The sequence below is a fragment of the Phacochoerus africanus genome, chromosome 4, assembly GCF_016906955.1.
Source record: "Phacochoerus africanus isolate WHEZ1 chromosome 4, ROS_Pafr_v1, whole genome shotgun sequence".
Taxonomy (NCBI): Eukaryota; Metazoa; Chordata; class Mammalia; order Artiodactyla; family Suidae; genus Phacochoerus; species Phacochoerus africanus.
The window spans coordinates 114,349,809-114,371,303 of NC_062547.1; the positions used below are offsets into that span (position 1 = coordinate 114,349,809).

At 33.8% G+C, this 21,495-nt stretch overlaps 1 protein-coding gene across 4 annotated transcripts in view; it reads right to left on the bottom strand.

Annotated features, from left to right (window-relative positions):
- The window catches only part of PJA2 (praja ring finger ubiquitin ligase 2), a 345,411-nt gene that overhangs the window by 38,844 nt on the left and 285,072 nt on the right, over nt 1-21,495 (bottom strand). For all 4 annotated transcript variants that reach the window (XR_007134560.1, XM_047778400.1, XM_047778399.1 and 1 more), the window contains 3 exons: nt 12,330-12,447; nt 10,715-10,915; nt 8,244-9,297 (listed from right to left, as the gene is read on the bottom strand). Coding sequence is in view for 3 of the 4 variants with exons in the window: in XM_047778400.1 (XP_047634356.1) it covers nt 8,244-9,297; nt 10,715-10,915; nt 12,330-12,360 (1,286 nt within the window). In the remaining variant the exon portion in view is untranslated. The remainder of the gene's footprint in view (nt 1-8,243; nt 9,298-10,714; nt 10,916-12,329; nt 12,448-21,495) is intronic.

Consider the following 21,495-nt stretch of genomic DNA (forward strand, 5'->3'; position numbering starts at 1 on the left):
TAGTAAGACTGTGAATACAAAATAAATTTCAATTCAAGATCCTATTTAGATAAGGAACAAAAAAGCATGATAAAGGGGTTAAAAAAACCTCAGAGAAATTACTTTTAGTTATACACACTGAACTTTGGTTAATTTGGTTATATTGAACAACTCACAAAACATTAATCATCTTACATTACCAAAAACTAAAATATTACTTATCAATGTTGAAAATAAATCTTGAATATTCTTTCTAACCACATCAATCATTCTGGTGGTTAAGAATTCCCTTAAAGATTACCCTTTGTGGGAGTTCCCGCTGTGGCACAGTAGAAATGAACCTGACTAGAAACCAGGCTTCAATCCCTGGCCTCACTCAGTGGGGTAAGGATCCAGTGTTGCCGTGAGCTGTGGTGTATGTCACAGATACAGCTCGGATCTGGTGTTGCTGTGGCTGTGGCGTAAGTCAGCAGCTGTAGCTCCAATTGGACCCCTAGCCTGGGAATCTCCACATGTGTGGCCCTAAAAAGCAAAAAAAAGATTACCCTTTGTGCACTGACTTTTTAAGAAACCAAAAATTTACAAATTTTAATTTATGTTTTTGAAAGGAAGTGATAATTGGTAAGACATTATTTTTTCTTTATGATATTTTATTAATATCTAGACTAGTTAGTGAGTCCCTCCTTTATAGGCAAATGAACCCAAGAGATTCACATATAGTTAATAAAAAGCAGCACTAATCTCAGTTCTGAGAAGTTAGAAGAAGTAAAAAAATAAAATCAGCTTCCAATTTTCAGTAAATGATAGGCAACAGGGCCAAAATAACCTGGAGAAGGAAGAGAATACAGCCCTGGCCTAGCAAATAAAAGATGTTCCTTCACTGGGTATGAGTCAAAATTACTTACATTTTGTAAAATTTTCTGTGACACAAAGAATAATCTAAGAACAAGTAAATCATTTCCAGATTTCTATCAGTGTCAAAATCTAACACAGAAAATTGGAGATTACAGAGCTAAGTTTCCTTGACTATGAATTCTCAAATTCATTACTAAATTACCAACTCCAATTTTGATGTCTTTAACAAGTAGAGTATGATTTCTGTATTTGCAGCACTTTTAACATACTTAACCAAGAGCAAACTTTAGTTTTTAAACATTTCACTCACAGAGTATGATCCTATCCAGAGAGGTAACATATGAAACTTCTGAACCTTTCTAGACTGATGAAATAATTGGTGGAATATCTCCAAATTTCAACATACGAAGGATGTCTATAATCACAAGCCAATATATTTAAGAAGCTCATGTCAAGAACTGGCAAACTATAGCTTTTCAGACAAATCTGGTCCTGCTGCCTGTTTTTTTTATGGTATGTGAGCTAAAATGAATTTTTACATGCTTACCTCTGATTTTTGCTTCTTAGCAAAACTAAAATATTCATTATCTGGTCCTTTAAGAAAAAGTGTGCAGACCCCTGGCCTACATCATTATTATTCATTATACATAACATTTACCTCCACTTAGGTAACTTTTAAATATATATCCCCAGTCCTGACCACCATACTAGGTTCTCATAATCACTAACATCCCATTAAACATTTTAGGTTTTATCCCTCTTTTTCAAAAGTTATATATTTTATAACACAAATCATTTGCCTTATAAGTCCCTTTCCTGATTTTCTGTCTGCTAATGGTATATTACCCTGCCCTGAAGTTGGAAAGCATCTATCTTTGACTCTTCACAAACCCATCACATTTAAGTTCTTTCTTACTTTCCATTTTTTTCTGTAAAATGACTCTTGTATCTTACCTTCTTTTTTTCTCCATTTCCCCTAAAAAGCCTTGGTTCAAGTACTTCTCTCCAAACCTAGAACTAGACAGTCAATTCTTACTTGGTGTCCCTAAATTTAATGTCAACTTAACTCAAAAAACATATTCTGAATGTCATTATCACTTCAATTCATACCAAATAGTGCATTTATAATATTATTCCAAAGATCTTTAATAGTTCTTCTCCACTAAACAAGCCATTTGCCTAATGCCCTCATAATTTTGCTCCAGTTGTACATTAACACTGTGTTTTAAGGTACAGTAGTGGAGAACCACGGTTTTGGAGTCAGTTGGCCTGAATTTGAATCCACCAGTTATTAACTGTCAAAAAATTACTTAATCTCTCTATGCCTTTACTACCTCACATATCAGGTGAATATAATAGCATTTAATAGCTCATTGAGTTCATGTGAAAAGTAAACAATACATAGAAACCATTCTAACAGCACTTGGTAAATAATAAGCCATCAACAACTAAGAGCAAATTTTTTTTTTAAACAACATTTTTTTTTTTCGCTCAAATACACTCTAGTTTCTCTTAAGCAACATTCATAAAATTTCAAATTTGATATGCTAGGTCTATTTTTTTCTGATTTGCATTAAAATAATAATATAATGATAAAAATGAAAAACACTTGTCTGTGCCACTTTAAAAAATCTCGGCCTATAGGAAAAAAAGTATAAACATTGAATAGCACTTATGACTTACTACAACCTAATCCCAGTTACAAGTACATTCTTAATCCACTCTTCTCTTATGAAATGGTCTATTCCAAATACTTTTCCCTAATTATGAATTTTCATCACAACTATTCTTCCCACCATCAAGAATGTCTCCACAATCACTTCACCTTTTTTTTTTCCAAGACCAGATCAGTTATTCAAGATTTCCTTCTATAACGCTGCTTCTTTTTGTTTTTCAATTAATTCATGGCCTAGCCTTCTTATTTGTTTAAGCTAACTCACCAAAGTACAGCTCCTTCTTTAACACTGCATTTAAAGGTATTTTTCTTAAGTGAAAAATCACTTTGTTTGGCCAGAAAAGCATCCAAGGAAATGCACCTGAAATGTGAAGTATTTATAAGCTTTTGGAAGTTAACTAAGACTGTGATATCAACTGATTTAGATAGAAAACTTTTAGTGATATCAGTTTATTTAAAAGGGCCAACAATTAATTCTTTAAAGTATTATTCCTCAGAAATTAATACACATTTGTGATATGTGATAGAAAGTAATTTCCTATAATATTTTATTCTGAACATCACCATCCATGACAAATTTCAAACTTAATCTCTGTTACTAATTTGTAGCTCTAAAAGTCCAAACTGGCTCAGAGGACAAGTCAGAGGAAACTCTGTAACTGTAAGTGAGATTTTTTTTACTATGAAAAACAAAAAAAAACTTTTTTTTTTTTTTTAAACTGAAGAAACAAAGTTCTATATCTAACATCAGGCAAAAGCTTCATCTATGACATATGACAGCCTTTTTCACCCCGGTGGTGGAACACCATGGCAAGCTTTGACGTCTGACAGAGTTGGGTTAGAATTCGTTCTGTACTTACTAGCACAAGCCTGGGCAATGAACCTTCCTGAGCTCACTTTTCCTCATCTGTAAAATGAGGATATTAATATTTTACTTTTCAGGTCTACAATGATGTTTAAATGAATACCACAGATAAAATGTTTAGCATGATTTTTGGAAAATGGTAAACATTTAATAAAGGTAGTATTTATTTCTTTGACTATATAAGCTGTCTGCTTAGAAATTTCCATTAGATTTCCTACCAGCACACACCACCATTTCTCTCTTTTCTCTACCAAAGAAAATCTACTCAATGTCCTCTGGTTTGTCTTATAAAATAGCAATATTAGTCTCTTAGTCACCCAACTGCTTTATACCAGAGGTTAACAAACTATAGCCAGGCCCATGACCCAAATCTGGACTCTTGCCTATTTTTCAATGGCCTAGAAGAAAAGGATGTGTGTGTATAAATATATATATATAATTTTAAAATGGTATATAGATACCTACATAATATCCTAAAATTTGCCTCTTGGTCCACAAAGCTTATAATACTTACTATGAGGTCAACATTTTAAAAAAAAGTTTGCATACTTGAGAGAAGACAGGGCATAGAAGCAACCAATATAGGTCAAAGGAAGAGAAACCATGCAGCAGAAAAGGGGGAGCAAACAGCTTGATGGCAGCAGTGAAGCAAAGAAAATGGGTACTGAGAAAAAGTCAACTGGCTATGGAAGTCAGGAAGTCACTGTTTTTTTTGTTTTTTTGTTTGTAATTTTTTGTATTTTCTAGGCTGCAAATTTGGAAACAAGACACAAGGGTTTGCTAAAATATTAGAGCATGTGCTTAAAGATCTTTGTTTTGGCTGCTTATAGATATTTTATTTGTTGGGAGTCAGCGAAATCATAGGAGCGCTTTTCTGGTGGTTTTTAACTAATATAATAAAAGAGGAAAGGAGCTTAATTATATGTATATTTTGTCTTCCTAATAAGGCTGGTGAACACCAAGGTAACAGAGATCATTATTATTTGCATTTACAGAGTACCTGGAATAAAATTTGACCCTAGGGAGAATTTCAATGAATTCTTTTTGAATATATAAATTGAAATCAAACTAAATAACTAATAGTCCTTTTATTCTCCCAAAGTCATCAACAACAACAAAATTATCCTGACATACTTTTCTTAGGTGAGATTTCTTTTAACCTTTTAAGCAAGGTTAAGACCTGGGGACAGAAGAACTCTAAAAGAAAGCTCAGGTGCTAGAAAAAAATGTTCAGGAGATGGCACACCTCTCTTTAGAACAATTAGACCCAAGCTTAAAATGCGCTAGCATGGCTGAAACGTTCTTTTAAACTCACAATCTTGTCCTCAAACAGTTATTAAAGTTCTCAGGGTATATTTCAAAAGAGCAGAGCATTAACCTTCGCTCTTTGGTCTAATTCCAAGTCTGGTAATTATATGCTGCCTATTAAAATTCCCCTTGCAGTTCTAATTTAATAAGGTAGTGCACATCTCCTATCAAACAGCTCAGAGCAATGCTACCAGCTGCAATGCTTATCCCATAGAGTGTAAGGTTTCAGATGTGACTAAGTGATCATTTAGAATTTTTTAGGGAAGAAATGGGTCATGTAATCATTAAAATACTTTTCCACTTATAAAAGAATATATAAACTATACCTTTTTTAAAAAGTGGACCAAAATTCCTAGACCTAAAAATGTCATAGTAAATTTTACTTTATATTCTTGATAAGAACATTCTATTTGCAGATATTATAATACAAATATGTCAAGAAAGCTTTTCAAGTATATCATCTTTAAGTCTTATAAAGCAGAGACAATGCAAAAATAACCTCACAGACTCAAAGCAGAAGCTATTTAAACTTTCCCTCTCAAGGTACCAGTGGTACAGTCACTGTGTTTCCCAGCTTTCCAATCTGCAAATATCAGAACTGAGTAGGGCCGCAGCAAATCATTAGGAAGATGAACAAGTGACAAAATGAAACTAAATAGGAGTGTACAGCTACTAAATTTCACCCTTTATCTAGCACCATATTAAAAGGCATTCCTGGGAACTGGGATCCTCTGCAGAGAGTAAGCGTAAAGGAACTGGAAACAGGAGCACAGAAATACCATCACTCCTCAAGACTGTACAAACAAACTATTGAAATGAGGTCTTAAAACGTATCTGAAGGCTTATAGTTGCAAATGGAAGTGGAATCTTAGGTAGAATCAATATCCTTGAAAATTTACTCTGTGATAACAGCTTTAAAAAACAAACAATAAGTGTTTCTGGAATTTCAGTGTGTTTTAAAGAATATTCCAACACTAGCTCCATCGTTAAAGCACACCCAAACTACAGGTTCTATTAGTCAATCTATTTCTAAAAAGTTGAAAGAAAAAAAGCTCCTATTGATTTTAAGGGTTTTTCTCACCTGTATATTTTATTTATTTAAAAAAATCTGTCATTGTTCAGAATACTTACATCACTTGAGGAAAAAACTTATAAATAAATACACTAAGAAAATACTCTATAACCCCTGAAAATTCAGAACCATTCTAGGCAAAGAAAACACTTCAACTATTAACAACAACAAAATCAATTTAAAAACAAAGAACGGGGGCAGTTCCCATGGTGGCTCAGCGGAAATGAATCTGACTAGCATCCACGAAGATGCAGGCTTGAACCCTGGCCTCACTCAGTGGGTTAAGGATCCAGTGTTGCTGTGCACTGTGGTGTAGGTTGCAGACGTGGCTCGGATCTGACATTGCTGTGGCGTAGGCCAGTGGCTATAGCTCTTATTAGACCCCTAGCCTGGGAACGTCCATATGCCACGGGGGCAGCCCTAAAAAGCAAAAAAGTAAAAACCAAGAGCTGGAGTTCCCTTTGTGGCTCAGCATTAGTGAACCCAACTAGTATCTATGAGGACGTAGGTTCGATTCCTGGCCTTGCTCAGTGGGTTAAGGATCTGGGGTTGCTGTCAGTTGCAGTGTAGGTCACAGATGTGGCTCAGATCTGGCACTGCTGTGGCTGTGGTGTAGGCTGGCAGCCACAGCTCCAATTCAGCCCCTAGTCTGGGAACCTCCATATGCTATGGATGCAGCTCTAAGAAAAAAATAAAATTAAATAAATAAATAAATAAATAAATAAATAAATAAAACAAGAGCCAAGAAAACTACCTTTTTTCTTGAGATTGTCAAACAATGTAAAGATTTCATTAACTTCACTAGATGACATTATACCCGACTATAAAAAGCAAATGAAAGTTTTTAATTTTTTATCAATGTGTCTATAATGAGAGGGCAGAAACTAAATTTTCTTCAAAAACCAAAAACGTGGTAAAAAATGAAAAAAACTTTATACTTTCAAAAAGATATCTAAGACTATTAAGTTGTTTTTAATAGTAGTCTAGAGGTATAGTGTGGTTCACAATCTAATTCAAAAATCTTAGGGTTGAATATATTTTGGAACTTAGATTTATCCTTAAGATTTAGAAATACTACTTAACAATTCCCAGTAGGTCTAAGCCAGCACCCGGAAATCAAACACTTTCATATTTCTGCCACAAAATGTATGAATACTTGAAAAAAGGCCTCATTTTAGTTTAGCTCTAGATCTGCCATCAAGGAAGTTAATATTAGGTCAGGTTTTGCTATCAATTTCTGTTTTAAGAACTCTGTGGATTTTGGATAAAAGACTAGATCTAAACTGAAAAAGTAGAAATAAGCTAGAAAAAAGTTCTTAACTAACTTTACTCTTAGCTTAAACAAGAGCAGGTTACATAAACAGTCTGCTAACACTTGAAGTTTACAAACTTTGAAATAGCAGGAAAAATTATACTTCAATTGTTTCTAAAGTTACTTGTAACAAAAGCTTAGTTCATATGTCCAAATAAAAAGATTTTATTAATTTTATGATATGAAATAAAATATATAAAATGCACTGATATTCCAAAGGCTAAATGTCTTCCCCTGTAGTACCTTGTAGTTAAAAAAATAAAAATCATTTCTGTAAGTTAATAAAATCTTGAAAGTGCACTGTAATTGAGCAGGGCAAGGGTTACAACCAGCTTAAAAGGTTAGGTCAAAGTCTAGACTCTGGGGTAATGAAAATTCAAGCAATCGAAGAAATTCTCAATTTTTCTGTTCTTTCTGTTGTCTTAAAGTATGGGGGGAACGACAGGAATCCATATAAGAGAAATCAAAATGTTTAGTATAAAGAAAAAGCTGTATGTTCTCTTGAAAACAGTAAATTATAGTGGTGAAGAATGTAGAGCCTGGAGTTAGGCAGCAAGTAGATATTCAAATTCCCCCTTTACTTTTTTCTAGCTTTGTGACCTTAGGAAGTTGTAAATAATCTTGTGCCTCAGTTTCTTCATCTACAAATAGGGAAAATAATAGAATCTACTGCATAAAGTTGTTAGTAAAAATTAAATGCTAAATAAAAATAAGTAAAAAAAATAAACAGTGATAGGAAGAGCAACAGAAAGAATAGAGAAACAGGAGATATTAATAAATATTGGCAAAGTTAATGCAATACTATTGATCAAAATTTTCTATGACCTTAATCACTTTTTAAACCCAGACTGGCTTAATATAGGAATTAAAAAAAAAATGTTTACCTCACATACCATTAACTGAAATACCATGAACTGAAATAGTATCTCTACCCTTTTGTAATAATTGTTACCTGAACTTATAATTTCTATAAATTCCTGAAATACCTCAAAGTTTCTGTGCAAAACTAACCAGTAGTTTACATGTACAGTTGGCCCTCAGTAAATAAGACCATTTGATAAGCCAAAATATCTAATTTCTGACCATGTCAGAGAGTCCATCCATCAAACATCATAATTCTAGAAATAAATCACTTTGCTCACTACACAATCCCACAAAATACTACATAAAACCTTACCTATCTTCATCTTTGTCATATAGTTGGTAGTAATCTCCACAGCCATTCCAAAATGTGTTATCCACAACTTCTTGCCTTCCTGCTGAGGCTCCATTTTCTGGTGTTATTTGGTTATTTTCAGTTTCTCTCTGTGTAACTCTTGAGAAAGGCAGATCCAAGAACATACAGTCATGCTCTCCATCATAGTCATCACATTTTATTAAGAGGTCATCTGAGCCATTTTCCTCAACCTCCAAAGCCTCTCTCCACCTCTGGACACTTCTTTGTTTAGCCTCATGCCTACCAAAACCTGTTTCTTGGTCCACCTGGCTTGAACTTATAACTTTCCTAACTTTGGGCCTCACTACCTGTTCAGGAGAACTTCCCTGGTTTTTGTTCTTATCACTGGTATTTTGTTCACTGCAAATATGCCTGGGAGCACAGGCTGAACCTTCAGTTGAATTTTCTCTTTGTCTCTCCTGGCTAGTATTTTCTTGTTGTTTCTTTCTAACAACTTCATCTTCAGAAGAGGATCTCTGAAATTCCTGATTGTTCTGATCAACAAACTCGGTATCACCAGTAGAACTTTTCACTAAAGGTGGTGAATCTAACTCTTCAAACTCATTCTTTAATTCACAGTTAAAAGAGGGAAGTGGTGGTGAAACACCAGTGTATGCCTCTACCTCTCCATTTTCCAACTCAAATATTGAATTGCCCAGTGCTTCCTGATATCTATCACCTTCCATAACTTCTGCAGAAAGCTGAAGATGGTCATTATCCTCTCCATGTCTGCCATCTGGATCAAAAGAGTCAGTATGAACCAATGTAATTCCATTTTGGACACTTGAAGCATTACAAGCTCCTGGAGTATAATCTCCCTCAGCGTGATTGTGAAGATCTGTACTGCTTCCTAAGGTCTCCCTGCCTTCCTCGCTATGATGTACTGCAGCAAAGGACGGACTGCTCTCAATGTTTTGATTCAATGCTGTATCACAAATGGGAATATCTGCTTCACTTTTTTCAAATAAAGGGTCACTGGGCGAAGAAGAATGAACTTGATCCAATGGACTGGAACCTTCATAGAGAACAAAAGAAAACATATGTAGAGGAATTAATTTAGATAGATTTAATAACAATTCTTAAGAAGAAACTGTATCAATTATTACCTATTTGAGAATATGAGTAAATTTCTCTGACAGGTGCTTCTAGACTCCCTAATTTAACTGGGAGGGCAGAATGGTCATCCTATGAGTTCATTCATACAATTTAGTAGCCTCTTGACATACTGTCCCTCAGATGTCTTCTGTAGGTTTTTAACCATTCTAAAACCTAAAACAATCTCTAAAAGACATTTAAAAGGGAGGCTAATGAGACACTACACAGTGAGAGACCAAAGTGAAGTCAAAGAGTAACCTCCCAGTTGTTGGAGAGTACAATTCATACTTAAATTCTTTTACTACACACAGCTTTTTAAGGTGCTTATAACAGCTATAAGAACAGGTTACAGATCTAGCAGAAATAAGATTCTATTGAGTTTTATGTCATTTCAGAAAATTATCTCTGTATCTAGATACATAATATTAGATTTCTATGCACAAAATGAACTGCTGTAATATACCTATGAAAATGAGTTAATTTTAGCTACCTCACAACTATGACTGAAAAACAACAAAAAATACAATGGTGTTTCTGACACAGTTTGTCAGAATTCTGAGAGAAAAGTAAAATTGTATCTACTCTAAAAATTATTTTAAGCACGACTATCTTTACCATCACTAATGTAATAATTTCAAAAATGAAGACATTGAGAATAGCTGGAACAAAAATTTATGAATTATAAAAACTGAAGGGAAGTCTTGTCATATTGCAAAAGGCCTTCTTTAACATAATGACCTTGGCTAATAATTCAGATTCTTGTACATAAATGACAGTAAAAATAATCTAGAATTATCAACTTTGCTCAGGAAAGAGGAAGATTATATTCCAGTCCAAAAAACATGTAATTATAGCACATGGATATGTGCAACATACTTTTTTGAACCAATGAACAATTAAGAAATTTTAATTGAATAATTAAACGCTGCTTGACATCTGTATTTTATATGATTCTTAAAAAAAATCAAATCAACCAAGTTAAATTATTTAGTTACAAATAAAACAACAAAAAAGCCATTTAAATGTAATATGCAGGGGAAAATATACTCAGTTCACATTAACAATTTTTTTTGATTCAAAGATGAAGATTTCCTCTGGCTGAAGGATGTGACAATATAATCACTGCCATGCCTAAGTAGTTATAATGATTGGCCATATTCTATTTTCTTTAAGTTTATATACTATTAACATTAAATTCAATAAAAATTTAAAAACAGAACTTCTTAATAGGAAATGTATAGCATTTATACTCAGCTACATATAAAACTGACTCAGTATTTCAAATATTATATGACCAATTCTTAACATGCTTATTAAAAATAATTCGTGTTACATACCTGAGGAATTTTCTTTTGGAACATCATCTAGTTCCAACACTTCATAGTCATCACCAGCCCGACCTAAGCTCCTTTCATGCCTGGTCATACATGGTTTAAAACTGACATATGCATGTCTTCTGCCATATCTCCTGCCTGTGATTGTCTGATATCCTCCTGCTGATTTGGGCCAGGCAGCCTTGCTGGATTCTTGATCCATTGCTGGAAAACAGAGTTAAAAATAAAAGGGGCACAGCCTCTTTTATTCTGACCTTTTATTCTGATATTTGGGGTAATGTTTCAATGTGTATCTATTATTTGCCAAAGAATAAGCTACTGAACATCAAGTGCACCTTACTAGCACTACACAAACTTACTTGAAAAGTAAATATGAAATACATTAGGAGAATTATGTGACCTCTTTACCCCCCAAAAATATATCTTTTAAAGTTTGGTACCTTAAAGGTATTTCAGAATTTTTATAATGTAACCTACCAAAAATTTTTTTCACATGCCAAATTTCTATACTGTAAAAGCTCCTTAAGAATTGGAGAATGATCCTCCAAATTATCTAAGTACCTTACATATAAGAGCTCAATACAAATTCATTAAGTGAATTACTCACACAGGTATGTTGAACTAAATTACATTGAAAAGTAATTTCTTTAATGGTACCTATACTATCATAAAGAACCAAGTGGACCACAATTAAACAACCTGCCAAAATTAGGGCCAAGGAAAATTCTCTGAAAGAAAACAGTGATGAGCCAAGTCAAACACATGCTACCCCACTTCTCAAAACTACCAATGGTATACATAAGGTGAGAAAATCCATTAACAGCTGAACAACCTGAATACTAAGTACTGATTCTGAAGGGATATACAGTAGCGAACAGTAGCATCTTTAAGTAGCACATTGTCATATAATATATGTAGACCCAAGTGAATAAGCAAATGAATAGTATACATATATAATAATCATGTATATCCCATGTGTGTATGTATATCATATATGTATAGATCATATACATGATAATATATCATGTATATCACATGTGTATGTATTATTATACATGTATACTACACATTTGCTTATTCAATTGGGTCTACATATATATGAAGGAACCAAAAATATTTTCTCACAGAATATGGGACAGTCAATAAATGAACTAGTTATGTATTTTTTGTTTTGTGACATTGAAATAGGAAATCTAATTGTTTCTAAGCACAAAGAAAAACAAATATGTATTTATAATATATAATACCAAGTACTGCACTGTTACATGATTGATTCATAAACTTTATGAGGTGAATACTGCATTTTTTTAAATATCAAAAAATTAGGGTTAAAATTAATTAAGTAACTTGTCCAGTAACCTAAACACCAAAAGAATAGTTTCCAAAGTGGAAAGCAAAATAGATGCCAAGGGAGTGTGAAAAGAAAATATAAGAATTTCTATTTATACTCATTTTTGTATCAATATTAGAAATTAAGCTTTATAAATATTCAATATATGGATTAAAACTGGCCCTAAGTAATACCATGGTCATATATCACATATGGTACTCAAGAAATCTGGAGGAAAAAATAGGAAGTCCACAATGTTAGAGGAACTGACAGCAACATCATGCTTACCTGCCGGCTCTTTTTCAGTATACTGTGACATATATGGCAGTTTTTGTGTGCCCAGTTCAGTGGAATTATGGATGTGATTTACTTTTTACTCACACAATGGATAAGCTGCAAAAGATTCCTACAAAGAAACCATGGATTAGACAAAATATTAATAATACAAGGGCAAAACAAAAAAGGCAAAAGTAATACTTCTCTCTCCTAACCCGTAACATAGAAAAATACAACTGGATCTGACAAGTTCAGCTCTTTATTAACTCATTACACAGAAAAATACAACTGGATCTTACAAGTCAAACCAAAGAACCTTAAAACTATCAAGATGGCTGCTTGAAAACAGATTTATATCTCTTCTTGAAAAATCTTTCTTTAATACATTTTATCCTTAAGACCGACAATGATAACAACACACATATAATTTATAAGTAAAAAAGCAAATATATTGGGAAAAGTGTTAATTAGGGTAAGTGACCAAACTGTTTGGGGGTCTACCACATACTATGCCATCTTTTCTTCTCCACCAAAACACTTTAGCCTGGCATTGTTAAAAGAAGTTAACCCGGGAGTTCCCGTCGTCACTCAGTGGTTAACAAATCCCACCAGGAACCATGAGGTTGTGGGTTCGATTCCTGGCCTTGCTCAGTGGGTTGAGGATCCGACATTGCCATGGGCTGTGCTGTAGGTCGCAGATGTGGCTGGGATCCCGTGTTGCTATGGCTTTGGCATAGGCCGGCAGCTACAGTTCCGATTAGGCCCCTAGCCTGGGAACCTCCATATGCCGCAAGAGTGGCCCAAGAAAGGTCAAAAAAGACAAAAAAAAAAGGTTAACTCTAATAATATAAACTTCATTTAAAAAATAAATAATGGCTTATGATGATTAATAAATTAATGTGTGTAAAAATATTATACTTATTCTTTACAATAATCAATTGATCACTGAGATATCTTAATCTCAAAGAACCTACTCTAAATACGAAAAATTTACCACGTAAATATAAAAATATTTTCATCTGTTTTGAAATTAACCCATTTATTAACTATTTTATTTTATTTTGTTTTCTGTCTTTTTGTCATTTCTTGGGCTGTTCCCACGGCATATGGAGGTTCCCAGGCTAGGGGTCTAATCAGAGCCGTAGCCACCAGCCTATGCCAGAACCACAGCAATGCGGGATCCGGGCCGCGTCTGCAACCTACATTACAGCTCACAGCAACGCTGGATCCTTAACGCACTGAGCAAGGCCAGGGACCGAACCCGCAACCTCATGATTCCTAGTCAGATTCATTAACCACTGAGCCACGATGGGAACTTCCCTATTAACTATTTTAAAAGTTGTAACCTGTGCTTTTTTAAAGTTTGGCAAGGGCTTAGTTTTTTTATATAAATATTTTATTTACTTAAACACTTGAGCTATTGCTAGCTGCCTATTACCAATTCAAATTTGTTTGAAGATGATAGTTCTACAAATGAGTTTAACTGTATATTATTTATTCACCACATATAGCTACATATAGCTATATATAAACATATGTAAAAGTACACACACATTCTCCCACATAATTTATAAATTCAGCAATAGGTTATGATCTGCTAATATGTCTGAATCAGCACAGATTGTCAGCAATCGCTAAAGGATAAAGAAACATCAAAAAAATAATCTTAGCATACTGGCAAAAATAGAAGCTCTGATTAAAACTGTTTTAATAATGACAAAAATTATCTGCAGTAACTTGAATCCTCACAGATTCATAGTACAATACAAGGCAGACTTAAAGGATGACCATGGATTTAAGTTCACAAGTATTTTACCCAATGCCCTTTATTTGAAATAAGGCAATATTCCAGGCACTATTTTCAGTGCTGAAGATTTAACAATGAGCAAAATAAACAAATGCTCCTCCCCTCCTAAAACTGCAGTATGGGATACAGACACTAAAGAAAACAAGTAATAAATAAATGTTACACAATACATACTATGGAACAAAATAAAGCAGATAATAAATTGAGCCTGGGGGTATGCAGTTTAAAACAGTGTGGTTAGGGAAGGCCTCAATGAGGAGTTGTTTGAGCAAACACCTGTGTGAGAGGGCGCCACATGTAAACTTAGGGAACGAACATTCTAAGTAGAATAAACTGAAGATCTTGAAGTGAGAATTTCCAGCAGTTACCATAGCAAGAAGTGAGGGATGGAATGAGTAAGAGAGAGAAAGCAACAGAAAAGGTCAGAAAATTAATTAGGGAAGGGCGAATAGGGGGAACAGATCACAAGGGCCTTTTATAGGATAATATAAGAAATGTAGGTTTTATTTTGAGTAGATGGAAAACCATCAAATAGTTCTGAGAAGAGACATTATCTAACTTCTTATGAGAAAGTACATTCGACCAAGTTTTCTGATATAGGTTATGAAAGAAGGTAAAGACTTAAAGTTGACTCTAAATTTTACAGCCTGGGCAACTGGAGAAACAGAGTTGCCATTAACTGACGTACAAAAATTTGTGGAAGAAGCAGGTTTAGAGAAAGTTATCTTGAGTTTAGTTTTGGATATATTAAATCTGAGATATTGATTATATATTCAAGTAGAAATGTTAAACAGGAGGCTGGAGTTGACTGGAGAATTCTGAACTATCAGCATAATTTGGGAGCTATCAGAATATAGACAATGTTCAAAACCTGCAAAAGTTTAAGTGGAAGGAAAGTAGTTCAAGGGCTAAGCCCTGAGATGAGACAACATTAAGAGGCCAGAGGAAAAGCACCAGAAAAACTAACCAGTGAGAGAGAAGCTGGAGAGAGAAAAGAAAAATCCAGGAGGGTGGATGTCAAATGAAAGTGCTGTTAAGAGTATAGAAATGACGAAGACCACCCAGTTTCTTTCTTTCTTTTTTTTAAAAAACTTTTTCATTGAAAGATATTTTCAAACAGAAAATAAAGATTTTTTCAGAAAGAGTCTACGTAGTGGTCAGAAGGACAATGGAAGAGTGTGATCTGTGAAAAAAGAGATTTGCCAAGGGAATGGGTAACCCAGACTCTGTCCTCTTCATGGAAAACCTGCTTCCAGAGAATTCAGACCCAAACCTGCATGGAACGACCTTGCATGGAGTCTAGAAGACTCTGTGGTCCTCCCACAGCAATGCACAGACACCTGTGTTCTTTACAACTGTCAGGCTGCACGTACCTGTCAGAGGATGGAACAGGCAGTTCCTTGGCAGAAACCAAACCCAGGTCACCAATTCACCCTGTTTCTTAATCACACTTTTCTTTAATGTGCATTCACTTCCTTCTTAAAGATTCTTTTTGGAGCCCTCCAACACCCTGGTCTAAATTCAGTCTACTTATTTTCAAGACCCAAATACTTCTGTGCTATCTTTTGATGGATTGTACTTCTGCGTTAGGTACCCTGAGTTAAAATTCACACTTTCCTTTAGTTTGTTTATTCTATTGTTTTTTATTTATTTTTATTTTATTATTTTTAATTTATTTTATTCTACTTTATGTATTTATATGTACTGTTATATTTTATCTTTTTTTAGTTATTTATATTTATTTTATTGTCTTACTTATTTTTATTTAATGTTTTGTTTATTTATCACCGGGTATTTTTCTTTACTACAAGATCCTCAAGTAATTGTTTCTGGAATTTTACATAAGGAGGTAAACAGTGACTCCTTGCATGTCATACTATTTTCATTTTTCCTTCATACTCTGGATATAGTTCAAGATAAAATCATTTTTTTTCCAAACTCTAAAAGACACTGTTTTCTCAGCATTCCATGCTGCTGTTAAGAAACTGTCCTGCCAATTTCTCATTCTTTTGTAAGTAAACCAGTTTTTCTCCCTGGAATTCTTAGGATTTTTACTTAACAAATGGTATTTTGTAATTTTACAAGGACTTCCTTAGGCCATTTATAAAACTTCTACTGCAACAGCTCTAGCTGGACTGCTTTAATTTAAAGGCTCATTTCAGACTGTCTCAGAGATGTCCTTTTTTTTGTCTTTCCTATTTTCTCCGTGTTTGGCCCGCAAAGTTTAATCCTTTGTCTCAAAGTTTCTTTCTTATTTTCAATCTATGAAATGGCAGATTTCATCTACTTTTAGTTCCAGCCTTCCATTATTCTCTATAATAATCTTTTTAATTTCTTGCATTTTCTTGTTCCCTGAATCTTCTTCTATTACTAGTAATATTTTCAATAGTGGTTCTTGTCTTATGAATAAAATGTAGACTAGAATCTCTCTGTAGATACCAATGACCTCTACTTCATCGGAGTCCAGCTATAGTTAAGTATGTATGACAGTGTTACTCATTCCTATCTCTGAAGTATAAAAAAGAAACAAACCAGAACATGGAGGAGAAAGGATGAATAATAAAGATCATAGCTGCGTCTCAAGATTAAAATACATTAATTCATTAGTGCCAAATTCATATCTAAAATTTATTGGGAAAATTGGTTTCTGAGTTTTCCCTAAAGAAACACTTCCTTTGCTAAATTAGTCTCTTGCTCCTTATACTATTCATCTAATAAATAACCCATGATTCCTCTCTGTGACAATTATTCATTTCAAATGCTTTGGAGTTTTCACACACTTCTTCCTGATTGTAAAAAACGAAAACAACATTCCCCCCCTCCCCAAATTAAAGCAAACAAACAAACAAAAAACCTATACAAATGTGCTGCTTAGAATTAAAAGAATTAATCAGGGAAGTATCAATCCTAGATGTTCCAATTATTAACCTAGAAGTTATCATTTTATCATTTGAACTAGGCTGGTATGCCAGCATCTCTAGACAGACAATGGAAACCACCCAAAGAACTGGAAGACTGACTTAAAAGACAAAGACCTTGCTTGAAATGCATTGTATCTATCAAATGCACCTTGTCTATACATTGTCTAACATAATACACAAACAATTGTGAACAAAGGGATGAATGAATGACTGAATGAATGACAAATCTGTGCTCCCTTCTCTAATGGAAATACAGAAATATAATGAAAAGAGAGACTAAGCACTGGGAATACTTAGATTCAAACTACAGCTCTTATACTTAACCATATATTAAACGAAAGTTAGTGGTAAGAGAAGCAATTCAGAAAACTCAAAATCTGAATAGTAATACAGCAAAAGACTTAAGCAAACATAATAATGAATGTTCATATATCTAAATAAACATAATATACACTGAAGTTGGTACATACTAAGCCTATACCTTGAACTGTCTTCAGAATTATATTTCTCCAACACCACTGAGTAGTAGTCAACTCATAACCCAGAATGTATAATACTTTAAAATTACACAATTAATTATTATTTTTGCAATGTACCCTACTCACTTCAGTAACATCATCATACCTCTGTTAGAATAATGTGGTGGTTTTACAGTATTCCACAAATTCTTTGATACTTCACCCTTCAAAAAGCAGATCCCAATTTGTACCCTTTAAGTGTGGGCTATACTTAGTGACTTGTTTCTAATGAAGACAATGTGACAGAAATGACAGTGTGTGATGTACAAGATTCAGGCACAGAACACACTGTGGCTTCCACTTTACTCTCTCTTGGCTTACTCTCTCTAGAAGAAGCCAGCTGCTACACCGTACGATCTCTCAAGTAGTCCTAAGAAAAGGTCCACTTGATGAGGAACTGGAAGTTTCTGCCAAGACCCAGAAGGAACTGAGGTCTCTGGCAATAGCCTTGTGAATGAACCTCCTAGGAAGCAGATCCTTCAGCTCCAGTCAAAGCTTCAGATGACTATTCCCAGCCTACACATTGATTGCAAATCATGAGACCTTAAGCCAAAACCACACAGCCTGCATGCTCGAATTTCTGACCCACAGAAACTATGAGATAATAAATGTTCTGAGCTGCTGGTCTATTGCTGCATAACAATTATCCTGCACTAGGTAAAAAATACAAGCAATTCAAATTACATGTATTTGGATTCTGAATTTTCTTATACTTCCATCTATCATCAGAACAAAGACTTGCTATTATCATTTCCTGAAAGTACATTTCCTCCCTTTAAAAAATCTGCTTATTCTCAACATGGAAACTGCCATGTTGGAAATGACGGTATCAAAATGAATTACACTGGTCTTCTGCTTGATGATATCAGAGCTGGGCTTAGCACCTACACTCTACCTATCACCTAGAAGATAATCATTGAAATAGATACTTATTGAATAGCTACTGCATCAGGAAAACTTTTAAAATTTAATTCTAAGTTATTTAAGTGAAGTTTTAAGCAAAGGGAGAGAGAAATCATTTAAACTTTCAGAAAAAGAGTTGCAATTAAAAGCTTGGCTCTATACCCCTGTGACCCATTTGCTGGGATCCAAAAATAACTCATTTAAAAAATAAAAATAAAAACATAAATTATATAAAACATTATATTAGTTTCAGGTGTACAACATGATTCAATATTTATACATACTGCAAAATGATGACAATAAGTCTAGAAGGCATCTGTCACTACACATAATTATAAAATTTTTTCCTAGGAAAAAGAACTTTTAAAATCCACTCTCTTTCAAATATGGTGCTATTAACCATTGTCACGATGCTGCGCATTACATTCTCACGACTTATAACTGGAAGTGTGTACCTTTAAACTCCCTTAACCCATTTTGTCTGCTCCCAACCCCCTTACCTCCTCTGGCAACCACCAACTGGTTCTCCATACATATGAGCTTGTTTTTGTTTTGTTTTTTTAATATTTCACATTTAAGTGAGATTCCACGGCATTTGTCTTTCTCTGACTTATTTCACTTAGCATAATGCCCTCAAGGTCCACCCACATTGTCACAAAAGCAAGATTTTGTTCTTTTTCATGACTGAATAATAGTCCATTGTGTGGACTGGAATTTTTGTCCATTTATCCATTGATGGGCACTTCGGATGTTTCCCACAACTTGGCTGTTGTAAATAATGCTACAATGAATATGGGAGTGATTACATATTTTCAAAGTTAGTGTTTTCATTTTCTTCAAATACATATGTAGAAGTGGAATTTCTGAATCAGATGATAGTTTTTTTTTTTTTTGAGAAACCTCCATATTGTTTTCCATAGTGGTTGCACAAATTTACATTTCCACTAATAATGTACAAGGGTTCCTTATTCTCTACATCCTCACCAACTCTTGCTATTTCTTGTCTTTTTGATAACACCCATTCTCACAGAAATGAGTTGATAACTCACTGTGGTTTTGATTTGTATTTCCCTGACAATTGATGTTATCTGACATTTTTTTCATGTGTCTGTTGACCATCTGTGTGTCTTCTTTGGAAAAATATCTATTCATATCCTCGGTTCATTTTCTAATTGAACTGATTGGGTTTTCTTGCTACTGAGTTGTTTAAGTTATTTATATTTTGGATATTAACCCTTTCTCAGATATATGACTTAAAATATTTTCTCCCATTCAATAAAGTACCTAGAAATAACCTACTTTTAAAGTGTCTTTTATAGAAATAATTGAGGGGGGGTGAAAAATGTGTGAAGTATGTGGTGATCAATCTAACTAGTCTTCTGGTGATGATCACTTTGTCATGAACAAAGATGCTGAATCATAAAGTTGGACACCTGAAACTTAAATAATGATAAATCAAAAAACAAAATAAAAGTTCAGAAACAAATACAATTTGATCCAACTATTTGAAGGAAGTCTTGATTACTCTTCCAAGCACTCTGGAATATTTATTTTATAGTCTCTCATATTTAGCTTTACATATATGCACCAAAAATGTTTCTTCAAATTCCTCTTAAAATAAGATGTGGTATATATACACAATGGAATATTACTCAGCCATAAAAAGAACAAAATAATGCCATTTGCAGCAACATGGATGGAACTGGAGACTCATACCAAGTGAAGTAAGTCAGAAAAAGGAAGACAAATACCATACGATACCACTTACATCTGGCATCTAATATATGGAAAGAATCTAATATATGCAAAAAAGTATCTCATGGACTTGCAGAACAAATTTGTGGTTGCCAAGGAGGAGGGGGAAGGGAGTGGAATGGACTGGGAGTCTGGAGTTAACAGATGAAAACTACTGCATTTGGAGTGGTTAAGCAATGAGATCCTGCTGTATAGCACAGGGAATTATATCCAGTCACTTGTGATGGAACAGGATGGAAGATAATGTGAGGAAAAGAATGTATGTACATATGTATGACTGCATCACTTCGCTGTACAGCTGAAATTGACAGAACACTGTAAAACAACTATAATGGAAAAAATAAAAATTGTTAAAAAACAAAAACAAAATTCCTCTTAAACTTTTCTAATTATCTAGCCTACATTTCCCTTTAGTAAAGTAATTTAGTCACATGAAAACTTTTTAATGATTATCACATTTCAGCTAAGAAATTCAGAAATAAAAACGTCATGATAAAGTAAGTTTACATCTTGAAAAAACTATGTTTCCAAATTCTGTCCTGGTGAAACCTCTGTCTCACCAAGTGTTTATAAATTTCTCATTCTGTTTTTTAAAAAAGTTGAAAAATACTGTTTTTTTTTAGAAGACTATCAACAGAAATCTTTGAATAAAGAATTAAATGAGCATATACCTAATACCCAACACACTAGAACAATAAAATGTTCTGTGGTTAACTGATAGTATTACTGGCTAATGGGGGAAAATTAAAGAGGAGTCAAAGGAAAACTGAGATGAAAGAATAAAATATCCAATCCATTAAAAAAACATATGAAGAACATTCCTCAAGTTTACCTCTCTAGGAAGATCTCTAATTCAGATGTCACAAATAAGGACCCTGCTCAACCTAACTTCCTTTGAGATGGAAAAGTTAAATCAGCTCAGAATAAATAATAATAGTAACAATAATAATAATAATAATAAAGCTGCAGAGAACTACCATAACATTGTAAATCAACTATACTCCAATCTTTTAAAAAAGCTTCAAAGATTTACTTTAGTGTCAATGAGCCAGGTAAAGAAAAAACAAGGGTACAGGAAACAAGGAAAACAGAAAATTCAATGTTATGCATACCAAAAGGTAGCAAATTTCACCTGACGATTAAAAAAAAAATCATAAAATGTGCTGAGTTAATACCTGTGATACATACTTAGATGCGTGCTATTATCAAAAAAAAAAAAAAAAAAGGGAACATATGTGAATGGGGGTTGGGGAGATACAGAAACAAGCATGGCA